The sequence below is a fragment of the Canis lupus genome, chromosome 2 (genome assembly GCF_011100685.1).
Source record: "Canis lupus familiaris isolate Mischka breed German Shepherd chromosome 2, alternate assembly UU_Cfam_GSD_1.0, whole genome shotgun sequence".
Lineage (NCBI taxonomy): Eukaryota > Metazoa > Chordata > Mammalia > Carnivora > Canidae > Canis > Canis lupus.
Window position 1 is genome coordinate 43,482,119 of NC_049223.1, and position 23,681 is coordinate 43,505,799.

The 23,681-nt window shown below is 35.3% G+C and overlaps 1 protein-coding gene across 4 annotated transcripts in view; it reads left to right on the forward strand.

Annotated features, from left to right (window-relative positions):
- The window catches only part of GPBP1 (GC-rich promoter binding protein 1), a 72,876-nt gene extending 56,373 nt beyond the window's left edge, over window positions 1-16,503 (forward strand). For all 4 annotated transcript variants that reach the window (XM_038530637.1, XM_038530638.1, XM_038530636.1 and 1 more), the window contains 6 exons: window positions 49-233; window positions 837-974; window positions 2,494-2,661; window positions 3,101-3,288; window positions 9,873-9,975; window positions 15,550-16,503. In XM_038530637.1, the coding sequence (XP_038386565.1) occupies window positions 49-233; window positions 837-974; window positions 2,494-2,661; window positions 3,101-3,288; window positions 9,873-9,975; window positions 15,550-15,708 (941 nt within the window). In that variant the 3' untranslated portion in view covers window positions 15,709-16,503. The remainder of the gene's footprint in view (window positions 1-48; window positions 234-836; window positions 975-2,493; window positions 2,662-3,100; window positions 3,289-9,872; window positions 9,976-15,549) is intronic.
- Window positions 16,504-23,681: the final 7,178 nt, after the last annotated feature.

Genomic DNA, 23,681 nt, shown 5'->3' on the forward strand with positions numbered 1-23,681 from the left:
CTAAAATATAAACTGTATGTAACCCTTGCTCGTGCTTTATTTATGCAGAGTATCCTCCGAATCCTAAATCTAGAGCTCCAAGGATGCTGGTCATTAAGAAAGGTAATACAAAAGACTTACAGCTATCTGGATTCCCAGTGGTAGGAAATCTTCAGTCACAGCCAGTTAAGAATGGGACTGGTCCAAGTGTTTATAAAGGCTTAGTCCCTAAACCTGCTGCTCCACCTACAAAAGTAAGTTCTACATTTTTAAAAATGCAAGTTTTAAGTTGGTACCAATTAAGTTACTTCAGGAAAAGAATGTTAAAAATTTTACACCAAAGTGTGGGGGTGGGGGTTGTTGGTGGGTACTGACTTTTAAGTGCAAAGACTTGGCTCACTGTATGTCATTAATTTTAATTATCTTTTAGATGCTGTGTGTGTTTGTCCATGTATGTTTTATCTTCTTTTAATAGCAAGTGAAATCTAAAATTTTGTTTTCCCAGATGGATCTATGATATATTTGCTTAATAATATATAGTGCTGTTTCCTTGGTGTTCACTTTTAGGTTTTTGGAGCTCCTACTTGTATTTTCTTGATAGTAGGCAAAGTAAATCTAACTTTAGATTAATAGAACTTTGAAAAAATAGCATAGTAGTCAGATATTTTTATCTGAATATGAAGCTTTGGTTTGATTTGTAGAAAGAGAAATAAGTAGGAATGATTAAGATACATTACAAAAATGATTGTCTTTATGAGTCTCATAGTAGTCATCTTTATTTTATAGAGTTCACTTTTTCTCTATGTTCCAGATGATCTGTTTTCGATGCATATTAATACTTGAATATTTTTCTTTAGCCCACACAATGGAAAAGCCAAACTAAAGAAAATAAAGTTGGGACTTTCCCTCATGAGTCTACATATGGTGTTGGCAACTTCAATGCTTTTAAATCAACTGCCAAGAATTTTACTCCATCAACAACTTCAGTGAAAGAGGTATGTCATTTAAAATTATTCCTGAGGAATGCAACATATCTTAATCATGATAATTCAATTAACTGAGCAAAGGGCATAGATACATTAAATGAGTACATTTAAATGAGATATTTCAGTGTTTTCAGAATACTTGATTCAAAAACTTAGCTCTTGCTAATGCTAATCATTTTTGCACTTTAAGAATAATTTAAGTATTTTTACTTATTTAATTTTTAAAAGGTTTTATTTATTTATTCATGAGAGGCAGAGACACAGGCAGAGGGAGAAGCAGACTCCATGCAGGGGAGCCTGATGTGGGACTCAATCCCAGGACTCCAGGATCATGCCCTGGGCTGAAGGCAGGCATTAAACCACTGAGCCATCCAGGGATCGCCAATTTAAGTATTTTTAAACAAAATCCCCAAGTATCTTAAAATGTAGAGAAACTAATAGAAATACCTAGTTACCAATCAGCTATAAGTAAAAATTTTTAAGAAAAGAATGATGACAATTGCAATTTTGCCATATGTGATAGAGTTACACTATGCTCTAAGATTGAACCTTGACTAAAAAAGGAGGATTTGTATTATATAATCTTCCTTTGGGGATGATTAGTGTTAACACTCAAGGGGCCAGAGAGGAGGAGAAGAGGAAGAATGCATATTATTATTTTATGGACTTTGGCTGCTTTTGGTAGCTTAAGTATTTTTTTTTTGTCATTTGACCAAGTTTCTGAAGCTTCTAGATCAGGGAGTTCCATGATGAGTTCAGGGTCAAAGGCATTTGTTTCTATGTTGCTACACTGGAAATTGCTCTGTGTATTGTATTGGAACATCATAGCCCCTCATTTTACTGGTTTTTAGTAATAGAAATTTAGAACTGGGATGAAAGGACCAGCATTCTCAGTTGGTATTATGGCTTAGATTCCTTATAGTCTATAGACATTTATTGCCAACACTTTGGCATTATGGTAGTTTTCCATAGATAAAAATCTCTAACATGGAGTTTTAACATTGTTTTCTACTGTGTTCCACTGTCAAAACAAAATAAAAAAAAGGACTCTAGTACATATCCCCCCCACCTCCTTCCAGCCCTACCACAAACATTTTCCTTCATGAAATCCTACTTGATAAACTCTGTATCTGTGTGTATATAATTATAAAATAGATCTTATTGGAGTTATTAGGACCTTAGAACTCTATGGGACACAGTTTTAAAAACCACTCCAATATGTATTATAGGCATATTTAAGTAGCTTTAGAATGGATTTTACGAAATTATTTAAACTCTCAATTTAGAACAGTGGTTGTTAGTAGTGCCAGACCTTAATTGTTTTATGGGATAAAAAAAAAAAAAAGAATTAAAAAAAATTCTTTTGTTTACTTATTCAGTGGGATAAACTTATACAAGTATAGAGGGAAATAGGCTTTAAAATCAATTTTGTATTGTGAATAGGGTGAAATAGGAAGTTGTAGTAGTTAAACTTTATATTGATATTCTTTGTCTCTGTATTTATTACTATTTCTGAATTTTTTCTTAGTGTAATCGCTCAAATTCCTCTTCACCTGTTGACAAACTTAATCAGCAGCCTCGTCTAACCAAACTGACACGTATGCGCACTGATAAGAAGAGTGAATTTTTGAAAGCGTTGAAAAGGGACAGAGTAGAAGAGGAACATGAAGATGAAAGTCATGCTGGCTCAGAGAAGGTAATTGAACTAGCAGTAACTCTTGGTTTGACATTAACATGTCATTGGAATATTTGGTCAGATATCATTCAAGACCTTTGAATAAACTTTAATCAAAATAGTCATCTCCCTGAAAGCAAGCTAGTTTACTATATGTATAAAGAAGGACTTCTTTTCTGAAGTAGATTTTTCTCGTTCTGTTGTTGCTGTGCAGAAATAATGTTTTGTTTTGTATTTTCTGTCTTGCCTGCCTTCATCCTTTTGATTTGCCTTTGTTGAATAAATGTGAAGACATAGAGTCAGAAAACTGTGGGTATTCTTCACAGCTTACTTTTATATTTTCTGAGAATATCTCCTAAATTTAATGACTATAATATTTATGTATTATCTGGAATCTATTAAAGTTTTCAACAGATGTAATCTCTAACTCCTTTTTCTTTTTTAACTTCCTACAAATCAGGATGATGATTCATTTAACTTGCATAACAGCAATAGTACTCATCAAGAAAGGGATATAAACCGAAATTTTGATGAAAATGAAATTCCACAGGAGAATGGCAATGCCTCAGTAATTTCCCAGCAGATCATTCGGTCTTCAACCTTCCCACAAACTGATGTTCTTTCAAGTTCACTTGAGGCAGAACACAGGTTAGTGTTCATTTTTACTTTTTTCTTAGCATTTTTTACATCCAGGGTTTTGATATTATTATAGAATTGTGACTTATTTGAAGTTTTTTTGAACTGTTTACCAAATTCCCTCCATCTTACATGTAGAGTTACATGATTTTTGATACATTCAGAGCTGTGCAACTGACATCACATTCTGATTTTACAGCATTTCTGTCCCCCCTAGAAGAAGCCCTGTGCTCATTTGCATTTAATTTCTCATTTTTCCTCTATGTCCTGGGCAATTACTAATCTACTTTCTTGATAGTTTTGCCTTTGCTGGATATAAATAGAATCATATATTGGTGTTTTATGCCTGGCTTCTTTCACTTAGCATAATGCTTTCAAGATTCATGTTGTATCTTGTGTCACTATTTTGTGTATCTTTAGTGACAAGTATGCGATATGGCTCTGTCACATTTTGTTCATCAGTTTTGTTGGGTATTGAGTTGTTTGTACTTGATGAGTATTCAGGATAATGGTACTTACTATCTGAAAATTCCTGTACACGTTTTTGTATGGACATGTTTTTGGCATTTTGGGTGTGGGTAGTTACAGGAGTGGAATTGCTGGGACATAAGCTCAACATTTTGAGACTTCAAACTATTTTCTAAAATGACTATACCATTTTACATTCTTATTAACAACATATGAAGGTTCCAGTTTCTCCATATTCTTACTTAACCACTCTAATGTTTGTGTTGAGTATCTTTTCAAGTACTTGTTCGCCATTTGTATGTCTTCTGTGAAGAAATACCTATTGAAATTCTTTGTCCATTATTAAATTGTATTATTTGTCTTACTGATTGTAAGAATTCTGTATGTATTTTGAATATAGGTCCATAATCACATGATAATTTGCAGATATTTTTCCCCATTCTGAGTTTTTCACTTTTTCAGTGGTGCCTTTTGAAATGCAAAAACTTTAAATTTCGATAAAGTCATTTTATCATTTTTCCCCCTTTTATTCTGTTTTGCACATTTTGTGAATGTTCGAAGTATAGAGGTCCAAATTCATCCTTTTCCATATGGATATCCAGTTGTCTCACTATGTGATTTATTTTTTTATTGCAGGCTTTCAAGAGCACTTTATGCTTCCATTATTGCAGTTTTTAAACACTTTTTAAATAGTGAAGTCTTAAGTGATTTAGTAGTCTAAGAATTGAAGAGTATTGAAGTCTAGTGTGAACTTTTAGGTTTTTTTTTTCCTCCTATGATTCCCTAGGTAAGATAATAGCAGGTATTTTTTAAGAAATAAATGACTTACCCTTCATATGGTCTTGAAATAAACCACGTAGTTCAACATTAGTAAATGAGGCATTTATGGACTAAAGCTTAATTCCTTCTGATTTTTTTTGTCGTTTTAATTAAGCAGATTTTTATTGAAGCTTAAATTGTGGTACAGAAATATACTTCAACTGATTGAATTACCAACACCATGAAGGGAGAAATGATGGCACCAAAACTTACCTCTCTACTATGTCTACTAGTATTAGATTACTATTCAGTCTGTAATCTTCATTTTTTTTCTATTACAGATTTTATTTGAGAGAGAGCTTAAGTGATGGTGGTGGGGGTAGCAGAGGGGGAGAGAGAAGCAGACTCCCCACTGAGCAGGGAACCCATGGGGACCTTGATCCCAGGACCCTAAGATCATGATCTGAGCCAAAGGCAGACATTTAACCAACTGAGCCACCCAGGTGGCCCTGTAGTTTTCATTTTTATAGGCTTTTTCCCATACATATTTATGCAGTTTTTCAGTGTAACTACTAAAGCAATAAAATGCTGATATGTGTAGTTATATTGTCACATATCACTCTGTAATTGCCTTATGTAAATTGAGTTGTTCTTCTGTTAAAAAATTTTTACATTGTTTAGGACCAGGCTCAGTGTGGAGTGATATGTATATGTTAACAGTCTCGGTGGTTGACTTGACTTTCTGTTTAGTTTAATGCCATTTCTCCTAGAACTTTATTTAATTCTAAGACAGTGGGGATGTAAGCTATACCTACCGTAGAATAACTTTTAAAATATTTAGATTAAAGACCTCTTTAAGTCTTTGTCTTTCAGGTCCAATTCATACATTATTCTTTATCTCCATAACGGTTTTTGCTCCCCTTTACCAAATGATGTCCTGCCCTTTTTAAATGTAGCTGTAACTATTATATATGAGAATACAGGCATTTGTTTTAATTTTGTAATCTTCCTATACTAACTTGAACTTCTTTTTGCCTAAAATAATTTATTGGGTGGGTGATAAATGTGAATGTTCATTTGCTGAGAGTTAAACTAGATTAATTTGAGCTAACTTAACTAGGTAATATCTATAAATTTACTTATTCGGGCAAACTGTATTTTGTTTCTATGCATTTAGTATGAATGGATCAGTAACCATACTTTTTATTCCCACCCAAAGGGTAGAATTCCCTTTTACTTCATGCTGTAGTTACTGACTTGTAACTCTGATCGTAGGCCAAGTAATGGCTGCAGTGTCATACAGTGCAGAAAATGGTAAACACTAATTCCTTTTTAAAAAGATAGGCAGAGGTAGACATTTTGGTATTTCCCCCCCATTATTCTAGTAGACCATCTTATATATCTCATTTGGAGCTACGGTTCTGTAGTATGAATATAATTCATGAAACTTGTTTACCTATTAATTTGGGATCTCTCCCTGTACTTTTGTTTGTTTTTTTACAAATAATGCTGCTGTGAGGCACCTGGGTGCCTCAGTTGGTTCAGTGTCTGACTCTTGATTTTGGCTTAGGTCATGATCTCAGGATTGTGAGGTCAAGCTCCTTGAGTTTTGTGCTTAGCATGGAGTTTCCTTGAAATTGTCTCTCCCTCTGCCCCTCTCCGTGCTTGTGTGCGCGCTCTCTCTCTCTCTCTCTCTCTCTCTCTCTCTCAGATATATAAAATCTTAAAAAAAAAACCCAGATAGTTCTGGTGTGAACATCCTTGTATTTATATATCCTTAAACATATGTATAAATGTGTATAAAACAGACTACTAGGAATGAAGTTAAATGGTCAAATGGCACACGTAATTAAAATAATCAGATTTTACTTGAAGATGTTTTTCCAGTTCCCAGTCTCACCAATAGTCCTTTAAATATTTTTAGTCTGACAGTTAAGTCCTGTGCAGAGAAAAGAAATTATACAAACCCAGATGTTCTAATGATTATAGTAAAAGAGGAATTACCTTTTAAAAGGAGATACAGGGTATCCCTGGGTGGCTCAGCAGTTTAGCGCCTGCCTTTGGCCCAGGCCATGATCCTGGGGACCCAGGATCAAGTCCCATGTCGGGCTCCCTGCGTGGAGCCTGCTTCTCCCTCTGCCTGTGTCTCTGCCTCTCTCTCTTTTTCTGTGTCTCCCATGAATAAATGAATAAAATCTTTAAAAAAAAAATTAAAGGAGGGACGCCTGAATGGCTCAGCAGTTGAGCGTCTGCCTTCAGCTCAGGGTGTGACTCCGGGGTCCCGGGATCAAGTTCCGCATCAGGCTCCTCATAGGGAGCCTGCTTCTCTCCCTGCCTGTGTCTCTGCCACTCTCTCACTCATGAATCAATAAATGAAATCTTAAAAAAATAAAATAAAGGAGATACAGCATAGGCAATAAAAGAATAAAGATAAATTTTTTACCTGTAGAAACTGTGTTAAGACTGTAGTAAAAGTTGAAACTTAATGGTAAAGTTGGAACTTAGTATCTTTTTTGTTTTTGTATTTGCCTGCAGTATTTTGTAGCAAAAGGAAGTTGAGCCACACAGTTACATAGAAAATACTCACTCCAGTACCTATAATGAATGATTTAACTTTATTAGTTCTTCATCTGCAGACATAGTAATGTAGAAAGCATTTTGGTGTTTTCTTGCTTGATTCATGAAGATGCGGGGAAGAGAGATTTGCCATTCTATACCTCAACAGAGTGTGATCTTCTTCAGGTGACTACTAATGGGAGAAAATGGAGAGAATAGGAATTCAGAACTAAGCCACATAGAGCAAGAAGAGAAGTTCCAAAATTGGGATAAACTCTAGGGGGTTGGTAGGGAACCCATAGTGCATAACGAGATTAACAGTGATGACTACCTGAATGAATATTTCACTTTGTACGTCATCGTCCTTTTTATTTTTTTTTGAAGTCCTTATATTATTTTGTGGAAATGTTGTACATGCTAAAAAAGATCTCAAGTCAATAAAAAAGGAAGTAAATGTGCTACTACTTTGGAAGCATTTTAACTTAAATTTCTTAGTTTGAGTTTTTTCTGCTTGGTGTATAGTGTATGTTTAGAAGTATTCCACAGAAACACATTAATATATATTTTGAGGTAACAAAGTTAATGGCTTCTTTCAGATTATGAGTTTTATTTCTCTGAAAATGGTGGAGTGATACTTCTTTTCCATGGCTTCAAATTTCCATAAACTTTATGTGCATATTAAGTATTTACATTGGTTGAATTTAACAAATCAGGCGTCAGTGATAAAGTTCTCAGGGATAACAATTCTTAGTTCGTATGTGTAAACTAAAATACAAAATGAAAAATACGAAACATATACAAAAAACACGTTATTATTAGTTTTCTTGTCAAGTTTCAATATTTCATCACGATAGTGAGGATAGTTTGAATGTTAAGGGTGGGGAGTAGGTAAGCATCAAATGAGTGCCAGAGAAATTCAAGGGAGTTTGGGATAGATCTCATGGCTTGAGTACCAGTCAGAAAGAGTAATTCAGAGCTAAATTAAATCTTTAAAGATGAGACAATAATAGGACAGGAAGGGGATGTGAAAGGATATTTAGGGTTGAATACATACTTAAGGGGCAGTGAGTGAAGTATCTTGAAGGAGTGTGTAGTCCTTACTGGAATTAGAGATAACATTGAAAAGGCAGGGCCTTGGAGATCTTTGCAAACTCCTTGATTGCTTCAGATGAAGAATTAGCTCAGGGAAGTGAAGGAATTTGCCTTTGGCTTATATACCTATTTGTGATAGAATAGGAATTGGGACCCAAGTACTCTGCTTCTAAATCTATACTTTTTCTAATGTAAGAAATTTGAATTTGTGGTCATGAAGTTAAGGAGTTTATTCTTTAGGAATTGGGAAGCCATTAGAAACACTTAGCAGAGGCTAGTTATTGTGAAAGTATAAGATGTAAGGGTGATAGTCAAAGTGTAAGATGTAATTGGTGTAATAGTTTGAGGGAATGAGGAGAAACACTAACAAAAAAGGAAAGGTGTAGATCACTGTCACAGTATATTCCTAACTGTAGGGCAAAGCATTTGTTTTGAAAGCTCTTCCAGAAACAGTTAATAGTTACACCTTCTGGAGGGAAGGGGGAAGGTGAGATTGGACATTTATACTAACTTGGAAAGAGAAGACTAGAATTCTGTTTGCTTCTTTGCCATCAAGTAAGCAAGTTATTTTACCTGATCTTGATTATGTGTAAAATATGGGTGTTACGTTAAATCAGTGCTCAGATTCTCTGAGCACTGATACTGAGATTATTTGAAAAGGTACAAGACCCTTGTGGCTGGTTCAAGTTAAGAGATGAGTTAGGTATAAATAGAGTAACAAAATATTAAAAAACCAACATGGACCAATACAGTACATGTGGCTATGTAAGAAACTTTGAAATAGTTGAGTCAGATGCATCAGCTGTGGCTGGTTTTCATATTTGCCTGACTGGAGAAAAGTCATTGGCTCCCTGTTACTTATTTTTTTAAAGCTCACTGTGCCTTAGATGGAAATATTCTTTTTAAAAATTGGAAGGAGGGCAGCCCCAGTGGCACAGTGGTTTAGCGCAACCTGCAGCCAGGGGTGTGATCCTGGGGACCCGGGATCGAGACCCACATCGGGCTCCTTGTATGGAGCCTGCTTTTCCCTCTGCCTGTGTCTCTCTCTTTCTCTGTGTATCTCTATGAATAAATAAATAAAATCTTTAAAAAATAATAAATAAAAATTGGAAGGAAAAGAGAATAACCATATTAATTATTTTACTTAGATCTCTTCATCGGAAGAGCTTTTAAAAAAGTGGTCTGCTACTGTAGAACATAGTGCCCCTTTCACATTGAAATATATGTTGAGGTTGATGATTGGCATGTACGTAAGAGGTGATACCAACTATAAAATGCAAGGTAGGGGTAAGATAGCTCAACTTTTTCTTTCCAAAGTAAAAAAAACTTAATGAGTAGCTAAGAATATGGTAGATTGTGGTGATATTAAAAAAAAAGAAGAAGAAGAAATACTGCTTTTACTTTCTGTATAAGAATTTAGCAGTTTTTGTTTTATTTTTAAGTTTCTGGGCTAGAGACCCTTTCCTAAATTTCCAGCCTAGAGAACCTCTGAGGACAAAGTTAAAACAGTCGCACACAGTTCATTCTGATCTTCCTAACAGTTTATTGGGCTTTAATTTTACCTGTTCATTTTAAAAAAGATTGAAAGCGTATAGTAAGTTCTTTTTTATGTGTTTTGAGGACTTTATAATGGATCTGGATGGTGTTTTCTTACAGTGTAAATGGAATTATTCTACTTGGGTGAAGCTATAAATTAACCTGTTTTCCTGACTCCTTTTCAGATTGTTAAAGGAGATGGGCTGGCAAGAAGACAGTGAGAATGATGAAACATGTGCTCCCTTAACTGAGGATGAAATGAGAGAATTCCAAGTTATTAGTGAACAGGTGAGAAGACCTGGATCATAAAAATTCACTTTAAATTGCCTTTCCTTAATCAGAATGACATACTATACTAAGCATTTTTTAAGAGAAGAGAGATTTTATACCTTTCTATTTAGGAGTTTATTAGACATCACAGTATAGGTCAGAATTGAATTTGTTTTAAATTGCATTTGTCTACATTGCTTAGAAATTAGTATAAAATGTCTATGATTTGTCATGTCCAGCCTTTTTTTTTTTTTTTAATAGTATGGGGATAAGTAAAAAGCACCACTGTCTTCACCCTTTCCTTGCATAAGAATATTTTGTGTTCTGAATCCTCTTGTTTTTTGTCTCCATAGTTTCTTTTTTGAAAGAGTGTTAGGAAATGTTTGATAGAATTGCTGAAATAAAAAAAATTTTAAATGTGAAAAAAAATGAAATTGCTAGGTCATATGGTCGTGTTTAACTTTTTGAGGAACCACCATACTGTTTTTCCACAGTACCCGTACCATTTTACATTCTCATCAGTTGTGCTCAGGAATTGATTGATTGAGAATTGCTATCCTAATGGTTGCTAAGTAGGTATTTGATTATGGTTTTGATTTGCTCTTCAGTATTAGTTAATTAAATAGGTGTTTGAGCATTTTTCTTGAACTTGCCATTTGTATATCCTCTTTGGAGAAAGTTTATTCAAGTACTTGGCCCATTTTTTAATCAGGTGTTGAATTGTGGTACTTCTATATATATTGTGGCTCTTAACTCCTACATGAATTACAGTATTTTCTCACATTTGGTAGGTTGCCTTTTTACTCTTTTGATTGTATTCTTTGATGCATAAAAGCTTTAAGTTTTGGATCCAACTTAACTATTTTTTTCCTTAGTTCCTACTCCTATTATTGTCATATTCCAGAAATCATTGCCAAACTTCAATGTCGTGAAGCTTTTGCCCTATGTTTTCTTCTCTGTTCTCTAGTTTTGGTTCTTAGGTTTAAGTGTTTGATCCATTTTGAGTTAGTTTTTGTTTGTGTTGTAAGGACTTACCTTCATTTTTTTGGGTTATATCTCTGAAAACTTTGTCAAAAATAATTTGAGTATGAAGTTGCTCCTTGAAGAACACAGGTTTCAATTGCATGAGTCTACTTAGATGCAGATTTTTTTTTTTTTTTTGCGATACTCTACATATATTTTTCTCTTACGATTATCTTAACATTTTCTTTTCTTTTTTTTTTTTTTTTTACCCTTATTGTAAGAATACTGTATAGCATACAATCTTTTTGTTATCTATAGGGCTTCCTAGTTAACAGTAGACTCTCAGCAGTTAAGTTTTGGAGGAGTCAGAAGTAATACATGGATTTTCTACTCCACTGGGTGGGAGAGGGCAGGTTGGTGCCCTTAATCCTTGGGTTGTTCAAGGATCAACCATATATGTAAGGGTTTATTTTGGTTTTCTAATCCATTGGTCTTTTCTGTTTTGTTTTTTAAACCAGTACCACATTGTCTTGATGACTCCAACTCTGAAAGAAGTTTAGAAATCAGGAAGCATGGAACTTCCAACTTACTTGTTTTTAAAGATTATTTTGGCTGTTTGGAATCCCTTGAGAATTCAAATTGAATATGAATTTCAGGATGGGCTTTTCTATTTCTGCAGCAGATAGCTTTGGGATTTTGATAGGGGTTATACATTTTTAATCTAGATTAAATATAGATTATAGGTTGCGGGATCCCTGGGCGGCGCAGCGGTTTGGCGCCTGCCTTTGGCCCAGGGCGCGATCCTGGAGACCTGGGATCGAATCCCACATCAGGCTCCCAGTGCATGGAGCCTGCTTCTCCCTCTGCCTGTGTCTCTGCCTCTCTCTCTCTCTCTCTCTCTCTCTCTCTCTCTCTCTCTCTCTCTCTCTGTGACTATCATAAATAAATAAAAATAAGAATAAAATTAAAAAAAAAGATTATAGGTTGCATTTTAATCTATAGATTGCTTTGGATGTAACATTCTCATCCTAGTAAAAAGTCTTTTAATCTAGGAGTGTGGACTCTTTTACATTTATTGGTGCTTTGAAAATTTTTTCAGCAATGATTTGTAGTTTGCATTGAAGGAATTTTTGGCCTCTTTTGGTTAAGTTATTTCTTATAGTGTGCATATTTACCATATTTGTTCTCAGTTTTTATGTGGAATCTTTAGGGTGTTCTACATATACGGTCATGTCATCTTTGAACAGATAATTTTACTTCTTTTCCAATTTCGTATTGCCTTCCCAGTTTAAAGTTTTTATTCAGAAGTTATTTTTTTAAATATCTGTTTATTCATGAGAAACAGGGAGAGGCCGAGACATAGGCAGAGGGAGAAGCAGTCTTCTCACAAGTAGCCCAATGTGGGACTTGATCCAGGGACTCCAGGATCCCGTCCTGGGCCAAAGGCAGGCGCTAAATCGCTGAGCCACCCAGGTGTCCCTTGAAAAGTTTTTAGTTATTTTTCATAACAGGATTGTAAAGCTGATAGGTAATAGTTACAAGGATTTTTTGTCTTGTTTATTGTACTGTATATTTTACATAAAAACATTGACTTTATGTATACAGTTGGATGAGTTTTGACAGATGACAGATGCATTATGCCCCTTAGCATTCAGTTCTTTTACTTTCAGCTCCAGTCCCTGGCAGACATTTATTTGTTTTCTGTCACCATAATTAGCCTCTGGAATGTTTTAGTAATTGAACCAAGCACTGTATAGTCTTAGATTTGGCTGCTTTCATGTTTTTTGAAACTCACCCATGTTTGGTGAGTAATAGTCCATTTTATGGATTTACCAGTTTGTGGATCTGTTTAAACAGTTCGTTCTGAATGTGGAGAAAGCCGTCAAGAGAAAGCCACCCCGTACAATTACCATAAGGTAGTAGTTCAAGGAACAAAATACTGTCCGATCAATATAGTTGGCTTTCAACTTTGTGATAACTGGGGCAGGTGGATAAAATCCTACTGAGTAATATAAAAATTTTGTGCATTCTGTATGTTGGAAAGCAATGGTATGTAAGTATAATGTCGAATTTTTTCTAAACAAATGATAAGGACATTGATATGTTCATATTAATGGTGACATATCATTTGGCATAGACACCTGAAAATTATTAGGGCTTGAGATTTATATATGTATATATAAATATATATATTCTGTTATATATATATATATAAAAGAATTTATATTTTATCTGATAACAGAAGAATCTGATTTCAAACTCCCTTTTTAAAATTTCACCCAAGATACTATGGACTTTTACATAAATGAGCCCCTGTCATAGAGTGACATTTTGAGCGGGTAGATGGATTCCCATATAAAGCAGAATGTGATGGTTTTCATAATATTTAAGATGAAGGCAGGAGAGAGAGCCAGTGTGCTGGGTATTTGTTTTAAGGGGTGTGAAACAATTGTTTGTACATAAGTACAGGTGTAGTCTAAAGTGTACGTTGGAAGACCAAAATCAGAATGATTACTTGATGAAAAAAATGAAAAAAAAAAAAAAAAAAAAAAAAAAAAAAAGAATGATTACTTGGGAAATATATTGTAATAATTAGAGGAAGGATAAATGAGGGCCTAAAGTAGAGAAATGGTAGTAAAAAATAGTCTTGATGAAACTAAAATCTGAAATAGAATCAGCAGGATTTTGAAATTTTTCAACCTATGTACTGATAATTGTATCATAACAAAAGAGGAATACAGGAGGAGCTGGTTCTTAGGAGGCTTTTAAAAAACTTGCTAATAAGTTAGATGTTTGTGGGGACAATGCAGACATTTAGAGAAAACAGAGAAAAGATTTAGTTTTTTTTTTTTAAAGATCTTACTTATGGGACGCCTGGATGTCTCAGTGGTTAAGCCTCTGCCTTTGGCTCAGGGCATAACCCTAGAGTCCTGGGATCAGGTCCCACATCAGGCTCCCTGCATGGAACCTGCTTCTCCCTCTGCCTGTCTCTGCCTCTGTCTCTGTGTCTCATGAATAAATAAATAAAATCTTTAAAAAAAAAAAGACAAGATCTTATTTATTAGTGCACACGAGTGGGAGAGGGACAAGCAGATTCCTTGCTGAGTGCAGAACCCTACATGGAGCTCCATCCCCAGGACCTCTGAGATTATGACCTGAGCCCGAGTCAGATTCTTAACTGACTGAGCCACCCAGGCATCCCTCTCCCCCCTTTTTAAAATCAAAGTTTTTCAGCTGATATCTTTCCACAGCTTTGTGGCATTGATGATAACGATTTGAAAAGCAAGGGTAGAAACTTTGGAGGATGGTAAAGGTGTACCTTTAAAAAAGGACCAAGGTGTATTTGTAATCATCACAGTGGCTGAGAACACGAGGGGATACATATGTGGGCCATGTTTTTTCTCAGTAAAGCTAATATGAGGTCATTTGTTCAAAGTGAGGGGGAGGTTAGCTTAAACTTAGTATTTAGGTAGAAAGAAAATCTGTGGAAAATAGAGAAGTAGGGCAAAAAGAAATTGAGGGCTAAGACTCTAGACTTATTTCTTGTTTGTTAAGATCTGTAACAAAATAAACTGTGATTTAAGTGGCTCTTTTCCTTTGCATCCTAACCTAATGCTCAGGATTTAGCGATTTAAAAAAAAACCTTTCTAAAATGTGAAACTTCTAGACAGATCCAAATAATATTATATTGTTGAATTTGGTCTTACAGAAGGTCGTATTTAGAGATTTTTGGTATAAATTACAGTCTCCTTTTTCATAAATATAATTCAAAAGACAAGTGTTATTAGAGAGTGTATGTTACCATTATTAATTTATCTTAATTTTGTGTCTTTAAATAATTGTTTCTAATTTGGATCAATCATACCCCCTTCCCCTATTTGTGATCTTTGGACTCTGTTCTTATTTATTTTACCATACTAACCCCTTTCGTTCTGATATCTCTCGTTTTCAAAAATAGAAGACTCCCCCCCCCCCCCCCCCACCCCGTGTTGGAATCTCTGTGGTTAAGCCTTTAAAGGGCTCTATTTGATTTTGTTATTTTGTGTACCTTACTTGAATACTTACCTTCTGGAATAGTTTGTATTCTACTTATTCTGCAAAGTGGGAATAAAGCAGTTTCCGGAGTGTGTTATAATAGCCCAGTTTGGTCAGAATAATAAAATAACAGCCAAAGCTTAATGGCTGGTGATTATATTCTGGTTAGCATCTGAAGGTGTTTAGTATTTAGTGCAACTTTCAATTAAGGAGATGAAAATTTGGATAGGATTATTTAGTATCTTAACAAGTGATAACAGTTACGTCCACACCTACCCTGTCTTGATTGACAACCTGCTCTTTCCACTACAGTAGTAACACATTAATTTTATTCACTTTTTGCTTTGGTTGATGTTAATTATAGTTTTCTAAAAGGTAAGGATTTATTCCTAGGAAATAATTTGTTAGAACTGTTGGCTCAATTACCTGTATTTAACTAGTTTTCTGGAAATGATATCATCTGGAATTTTCAGCATAGAATATAATTTTATTAATGTATTCATGGTTACATTGAATTACTATAGTATTCTTAATTTATAAGTAACCCCTGGAGGATAGGTTATATATTTAATTTACTTATTTTTGATCTTTTAGTTACAGAAGAATGGTCTGAGGAAAAATGGTATTTTGAAAAATGGCCTGATCTGTGACTTCAAGTTTGGACCCTGGAAAAACAGCACTTTCAAACCCACTATTGAGAATGATGACACAGAGACAAGTAGCAGTGACACATCAGATGATGACGATGTGTGAAGGATTTCCTAACAGCTTTAGAAATTTTAGTGTGATACATCTCTCATACAGTTTGGGGTGAATTGTAAAAATGAAGAACTATAATTTATGTAGTAAAATACCCCATTAGAAGATGATTTTTTTGAGGGACTTCACTATGAAGAAAACCAAGAATGTTGTGTTGGGCTGTGTTGAACATTATTTCTTTGTAAATGAATGTTGTAGAAATGAGGACTTTGGTTGATCCAACATTGACTTTCTTCATCACTGCAGCATTTCTCTGACTAGCAATGTGACGATGTAACAAATGAGATTTTCTCATTTAATAATAAAAAATTGTGTAATGTTTTGCAAAGCTTCTGTCTTAAAATGTCCAGGTCTTAAGAAAAAAGGCAGCTTACACTGTTTTGCTTGCAGAGTCATATCTTTTTCGTACAATGGAAATCCTCAAGTCCACTTTGTGCCCCCCTGCCCCCAAAAGGACAATGTAGCATGTTGGCTAAAACTGGAGCAAAGTGCACTAAAACATTAATTTCCTGAACTCAAGTGTTGTACTAGTCACCTTTTAAAACATAAATTGCTCTTTAGCCATTTGTTCGGTTAACGTTACAGGAAAGACTTGACACACTTTCTTCCAAATTTTAAGAGGCGATTTTCAAGAACTTTATTTGGGTATGTTGTCAGACCAGGACTTTCAGAGTTGATGGAAGAGTCTTGTGGGAAAACTTATTTTGATAAATTATTACACATGCAGAAAAACTGATCACACTGACTGGATCTGTCCACACATGGAAAATAAACTGGATTTTCAGAATATTGTTGTTCTCTCTAGTGTTCAAGGTTTTGGTCTCTAAACACAATGTGCTTCATTTACTTATTAAAACAAAGTTATACCTTCTTTATTAAAGATAGTGATTAGTTTAGAAAAAAGTTATGGAAAATAGCCTTTTATTATCAAATGTTTAAGTTTATTAAATCAATGAATGTTAAACGTCACTTTATTTTCATTTGCATATCTTTAAAGTCATTTCTATTTCATTGACTGGAAGAGTAATTTGGCTCTGTATATTTATATTTCAGTTTTTCTAGTTTTGTGTTCCTGCATTTGCTTATAGCTTCTCTCATCCCATTTCTATCCATGTTTAAATATATGCTGATTGTAAAGAGTATAATCTCAGAGCAAAATGTAGGTTTTAGGTTAGATTAAGCTAATCCACATTTTTTTTTTTTGTTTTGTTTTAAATTGTATTTTCTCAGAACGTTGCAGTGTTTTTGCTATTTCTACCTCAGGATCCTGCTCAAACTCCCCAGCTTTTCAAGAGAAGCCAGATTTTTTGTTCACACTGAGACTGGTGGTGATAGGGAAATTGAAAAACAACAAAAGCACACTTTTACCCCCACAAAACTCAGAGGATGAGTTAGAGTGGTAACAAGTATTAAATACATCTTAAAGTTATCTTTTAAATAGAGTCTTACTACATAATATGCCACACTGCAATCTAGTCACCTAGAGAGTTAGTGTAGTGCATACATCCACAGGTGAACCTAAAGTATGCTTTGACAAAGCTCTGTCGGTATCAGATACTGAATGTATTGGGGACTCTCAGATTGCACTGTTTGGTTAACAGATTAATGAAATCTATCAGATGGAAAATGTATTTGCTAACATAAACTAGAAGGGACTTGAAATGTGGTTTACATTAAAATCTACCTTACTGTTTCCACTGAACAGCTTTCAGAAAAAGATTTCTTAAGAAAAATTTTAAGTATCTTTTCTGCTTTATAATTCAGATAATTTTTTTGGCCTTAAGTCTCATCTGTCAGCAGTTAAGTAATGTTTTTTGTGCATTCATGCATTAATATGGAATGTGTTTAGTAGTTTACCTTTTATAAGTATGGTAGGGTACAATGAGGTGGTTATTCTACTTAAGTGATAGCATCAACAAGTTTGCTTACTGACTGGGAGAATCCATACAAATGTATTTCAATAGAACCATTAAAGCTTAGCAAAATTACTCTCTAATGGGTAGCTGGTAAAGACTTGGACCATATGGGTTGAAAGGGAGCTCATAAAGTACAGAAACGAGTTAAATTGCACATCTAGTGTAGATTTGTTTAACTCAGAAATAGGCCATGGATGTTTTAAAAAAAAGAGTACTTTGGACTGATTCATACTCAGCTTCTCTGCAGCAGGTTGTTTTTTACAAACCACTTTATTAAAGTGTAAATTGATAAAAAAAACATTTAAAGCATATAATTTGTTAAGTTTTGACTTCTGTGAAACCATCACTGCAATCAAGGTAGTGAACAGTATATGTCACTCCCAGACATTTTTTGGTGTCCCTCCTTTGTAATCCTTCCCTCTTATTACTACCTCCCTCCTCAGCACCCCTCCCCTTTTGGTATGAAATGTAATTAATGAGCAAAAATCTTATGGTAATGGGTTTAAAATAACATTTCAAAAATTGTATCTTATTTGCTTTATATTAAGATAAGGATTAGAATTATTTATATTTCCATAAATCTATTTCTATTAAAGTTGAAATAAATGTAGAAGTGTAAACCTAAAAATAATCAGATTGATTTGATAACATCAGATTTATATTAACTCTTAAAAATTCAATGTCTTCAAGGGCCTGCCTGGTTCCTATAAACACATACCTTAAGTTCAGTTTACTAGTGTTTATTATGTATTGTTGTTAGAATATGGTTATGCAAACATATTTTGGACTTACTAGGGATGTCTCATAAATGACTTTTGACCCTCCCTCCCAAATCGTTAACCTGAGATCACATTCTACTTGGATGCTCCATAATCTCCTACTCATGACTTTATAAAAGATGTTTTATTAAATAGTGCTTTTATTAGAATGTAAGTATCTGGATTTAGAAAAGGCACACCCTTTTGAAATTTTTCAAGTGAGAATTTTTATTTTGGGTTACATGATAAATTTAGGAATATATTCCTAGGACTTTTAAGTAATAGGATATCACTGATTGAGAGCTGGGTATTATGTCTTTGTCTTTTGAACAGTTCATGTTTCTGGAGGTTATAGTGGCCACCTGGTAATGGTGGGTAGAGTGGGCCGGGTATTTCAAACACTAGAAAAACCCCCAGAGCCTTCCCAAGTATTGCAAAGAAGCTTTGCTTATTCTATTTTGCTAGTTAATGTTATTTCCTTGCCTAAGGGCAGCATGCTAGAACTATAGACAGTTTTGGTGCTCCAACAAAAGTAGTGGTTGTATAGAATATGAGCACTTTGGGACACAGACCTGAAAAATTGCAGAGCTTGGAAATGTGTAATTCAGTATTACTTTTTTGTAACTGAGTTTTTCTTGTTTACCTAAGAGACCTAAATTGTGCAGTTAATCCCTTGATGATGTTTAATTTATCCTGTAAGTTTACTCCACTTACTTTTAGGTAGTATTTGTTTTGTGGAAACTTAATCTGGCACAATGATTGAGGTTTATAGTGTGTTAAATCATGAGATGTTTGGGAAGAACACTTTTCATGTTCAATGCAACAGGGTCCTTACTCTTTGTATGCATAAGAGTCGTGGTTCCCAAACTTGTCTGCACATTGGTTTCACTGGAAAGCTTAAAAAAAAAAATGGTGATTTGAGAACTGGCTTTGCCCTTTATGAGCTGTGACTTTTTTTTTTTTTTTAAGATTTTATTTATTCATAGAGACAGAGAGGGGCAGAGACACAGAGGGAGAAGCGGACTCCATACAGGAAGCCTGACCTGACGTGGGATTCGATCCAGGCTCTCCAGGATCACACCCCAGGCTGCAGGTGGTGCTAAACCGCTGTGCCACTGGGGCTGCCCATGAGCTGTGACTTTAATCCAGATACTTAATGCTTCTAGATGTTCGTATCCTAAAGAGTTACTGTGAGAATGAAAATCATGAGTGCACAGTAGCTGCTGCATAAATATTTGAGCTTTTTTTTTTTTTTTTTTTTTCTGCTTAACCATCTTATTCAACAGAAAGCTCTAAGGAGCATGTAGTGTGTTTTTAAAATTACATGTTAGAGAAAGCAGGTTGATCCTATTCCAAATAGGTGTATATGATAAACATCTGGTTGAGTTCTCAATGAATTAAGATTGAGCTGTTTCAATCTCTGCTTCGTTTTTTTTTTTTTTTTTTTTTTTTTTGGTATTATGTTCAGCTATGAACTAAGCTTGATAATCTGATTTAATCTTTGAGGTTTACCAGTTTTCTGAAATGTAATCATTGCACCTTAATGGTAAATCATGTCCTCGTGAACTAATTATAAAGATAGGCTTCAGTGCTTCAAATCTTCAAAAATAGAGTTGGATCCAACAGTTCCATCTTTTCGTGATACTATTTATGGAAATAACAGTTCTAAGCCGGAGTTTGACTCCATTTCTTTTCAATATTTTTTTTTTTCCCTTTTTCTGGGATGCTAAAGATAACAGATAATGGGCTGGTGAGTTGTGATGAGAGAGAACCTTTTTTTGGCTTCTTACCCTTATATGGACACTCTATCATGAGAACAAGCTCAGTGAGTCTCGGTGACATGATTTGAAAAGTAATTCATAGGTGTCAACTTCAGCATAAGAGGCTTATGATTCCATGATGGTGTTTTTATTTAGATATGAATGCTTTTTTCATTGGGGAATATACTTTTGTCCTCATAGCCTTAATTCCATTTTAACATGGTTTCTTTAATGATTGAGAAAAGCGCAAACTAGCAATAGACAGAAATTTCAGTTAGTCTGAATACTGTTAATAGGTAGAGTGTAGTTATTTTCTAAGAAGTTCATTTGGTGAGGTGAAAAAATTTTTTCCACTTTTTAAGTTTTATTAAAACGTAACAGTGTTGTAGTTTGAGTTGTACAATATAGTGGTTGAACTGTACATTACTCAGTGCTCTTTATAACAAATGTACTCCTTAATCTCCAGAGGTGGAAAAATATTTGGAAATTTTCCCCCTTATTTTTTGATGTAATGCTCTGACAGTATTAAGCAATTTTTACTATTTTCATGAAACGAGTTTAGAGTTAGTCATTATGCAGAATAGATAAAACCCGTGCGTTGAGAAGTAAGGAGACTAGAGACTGTTTCTCATGACCAAATAGAGGCATAGAGGTTTTGTGCCACCTTTTAAGATGTGCGATGTTTCATTTTGGGAGAGTTTTTTCTGAGTTGGATGTTGTCAAACTTTCTGTCAAGGATAGATACTAAGTATTTTAGACAATATAATCTTTTGCATCCGTTCTGCCACTGTAGCATGAAATCTGCCATAGACCATACATAAATTAATTGAGAAGTCTTCTGCAGTAAAACTGCCCAGCTGGAGATAGTAGTTTGCTGATAGCTTCTAGATATTAAGGACCAAATCTTTAACAACTTTAAAGTGAAAGAGATGTGTTTTTTGATATATACAGTATTACCAGGGTGATCATTTAGTCTTAGAAATTGCTTAACTTGTAAGAAATTGATTTTGCCCCTTTTAGTCAAACATGGTTGTAGTATTATGTCCACACAGGATAAAATATATTGCATCCCGAATCACCCTGAAAGAAGTGCAAATTTATCACTGCAGTACAGATACTAGTAAATCATGGGGATACTTTTGAAAGGGCAGCCCTAGTTTCCTTTTCTCCCCTAAGAGTATTTCTTTCCTGACTTGTTACTCTGCCAGCATTCTCAACTATACATTTTAGAAAGTTAAAAAGTTCTTCATTTGGATTGTGCCTGTGATATTATGGACGATTCTAAAGAAAGATGGCCTTTGGTGGAAACTAGAGCTTTTCTCTGAAGTAATAGAGAAGTATTTGGTAAAGAGTATGTGATCTTTTAAAAGATTTTATTTATTCATGAGAGACATAGAGGGAGAGGCAGATTCCCAGTAGGGAACCTGATGTAGTATTTGATCCCAGGACCCCTGGATCAAACCTGAGCCAAAGGCAGATGCTCAACCACTGAGCCACTCAGATGCTCCCCAAAAGCGTCTCTACCAGCAATAGGACATAAAATGGAACAAGAGCTTTGAAATAAGTGAGGGTCCAAGGTTTGTTATTGCAAGTTGCTATTCCAAGGCATCACGTTCACATCAGAATTTCAGTGCCTGCATTTGAATTGAAGTCTAATGGGTACCAGTAAGACAAGGCCCAGGTAATAGCAACAGGTGGTGAAGTTAAGTCTTCAGTAGTGCATGCTTCAGGCTAACAACTAGGCACAGAGAAGACAGTACTGAAATAATTTCTGGAGTGGAGGTGAGGGAAAGATGGCAAGTCTGATAGGCAAGAGGTAGAATCAGTATGTCAAATCTGAACTGAGGAACTAGATATCAGAAACACTTAACTCAGCTTTAGTGAGGCTGCAAGCTGGTGATGAGGTTAAGCCACACCAGAGGTGCCACATGGTCAGTAAACCCATAGACTAACACGTTGCATTAAGGACTCAACCCCACCATACCTAGTGAGAGGCAGGGCTAAACAGCTTCTAACGAAATGAAGTTCAAATCGCTTGCTCTATCCAACCTGAGTAAGAACAGTTCTGATTGAAGAGTAAGTGTACATATGAAGCCTACACTAGTTTACATTTTAAGATCTTATCTATTCATCCGACAGAGAGCACATGTGGGGTGAATAGCAGAGGGAGCGGGAGAAGTAGGTTCCCTGCTGAGCAGAAAGTCCAATGTGGGGCTCCATCCCAGGACCCCGGGATCATGACCCGAGCCGAAGGCAGACAGACACTTCACTGATTGAGCCACCCAGGTACCCCTAGTTTACAATCTAATGTCAATGTCTTAATAGTAAATATTTCTTGAATCTGCAACTTCTCAATTTAAATCATAAGCTGACTAAAATGAGAGCCTAGTAGGCCAGACTCTGCTGATTAGTTTGAAGAATAAAGATAACCCCTGGCTGAAGTTGATTACAGCCTTGTAGGAAAAACATTGCAAATGAGTTTTCAAGTATGTGTGGCATATAGGGTTAGTATAGGGTAAAGTCAGAGGGTTCAGGGAAGGCTTTCCAGAGGATGTCATAGCTTGGTTTCAACGAATGGATAACAGTTTACTAAGGCACAAAGAGCAGAGGGAAATTTTAGGCAAAGGAATTGGTTTGTGCAAGGGCATGCTACAGCCAAACGGGTTCAGGAAACCATAAATAGTTCAGTAGAAGTACAGGAGATGGAGGTTAGGCTGCAGGGACCAGATCACAAAGACCCTTGTTTACTGTGTTGACCAAACTTTGATTTCACCCTGCAAGCAGTGGGGAACCATCAAACACACTAAAATTGAGCCATCAGACACAGTGTTCCTTCTGGTTAGCTTTAAAAATCCCTTAACATGATGGTCCGTGTATGTGATTGCTTAAAACTGTGCAAGGACAGGGAGCCTGGCTGGCTCAAAGGAGCATGTAACTTCATCTTGGGGTCATGAGTTCGAGCCCCACAATGGGTATAGAGCTTACTAAAAGAAAAAAACAAAAAACAAACAAACAAAAAAACCCTGCAGGACAGTTTGAAGGGTTAACTTGTGAATGCCACATTCCAGGTGTGACTTTAGGTAAAGAATTGTCTAGGTAGAGGAATACATGTTAGCAATGAAAGAGGCAAACTGCTCCAGGCATGTCAGGGGAAAGTTGATGAAGTCCATAGTGACTTCAGAAAAATGAAGTTCTGGGCAGCCCGGGTGGCTCAGCAGTTTAGCGCTGCCTTCGGCCCAGGGCATGATCCTGGAGACCCGGGATCAAGTCCCATGTCTGGCTCCCTGCATGGAGCCTACTTCTCCCTCTGCCTGTGTCTCTGCTCTCCCTCTCGTGCTCTGTGTCTCTCATGAATAAATAAATAAAATTAAAAAAAAAGAAAAATGAAGTTTTTTTTTTTTGAAAAATGAAGTTCTAAGAAGTAATTTTGTTCTTAATAATAAGCCTTTTTCTCCCCTCTGTGTCCAAAGTAAATCTGAAAGTTTACTAAAAAATAATTGAATGATTTTGGGGAATTACCATAAACATAATGT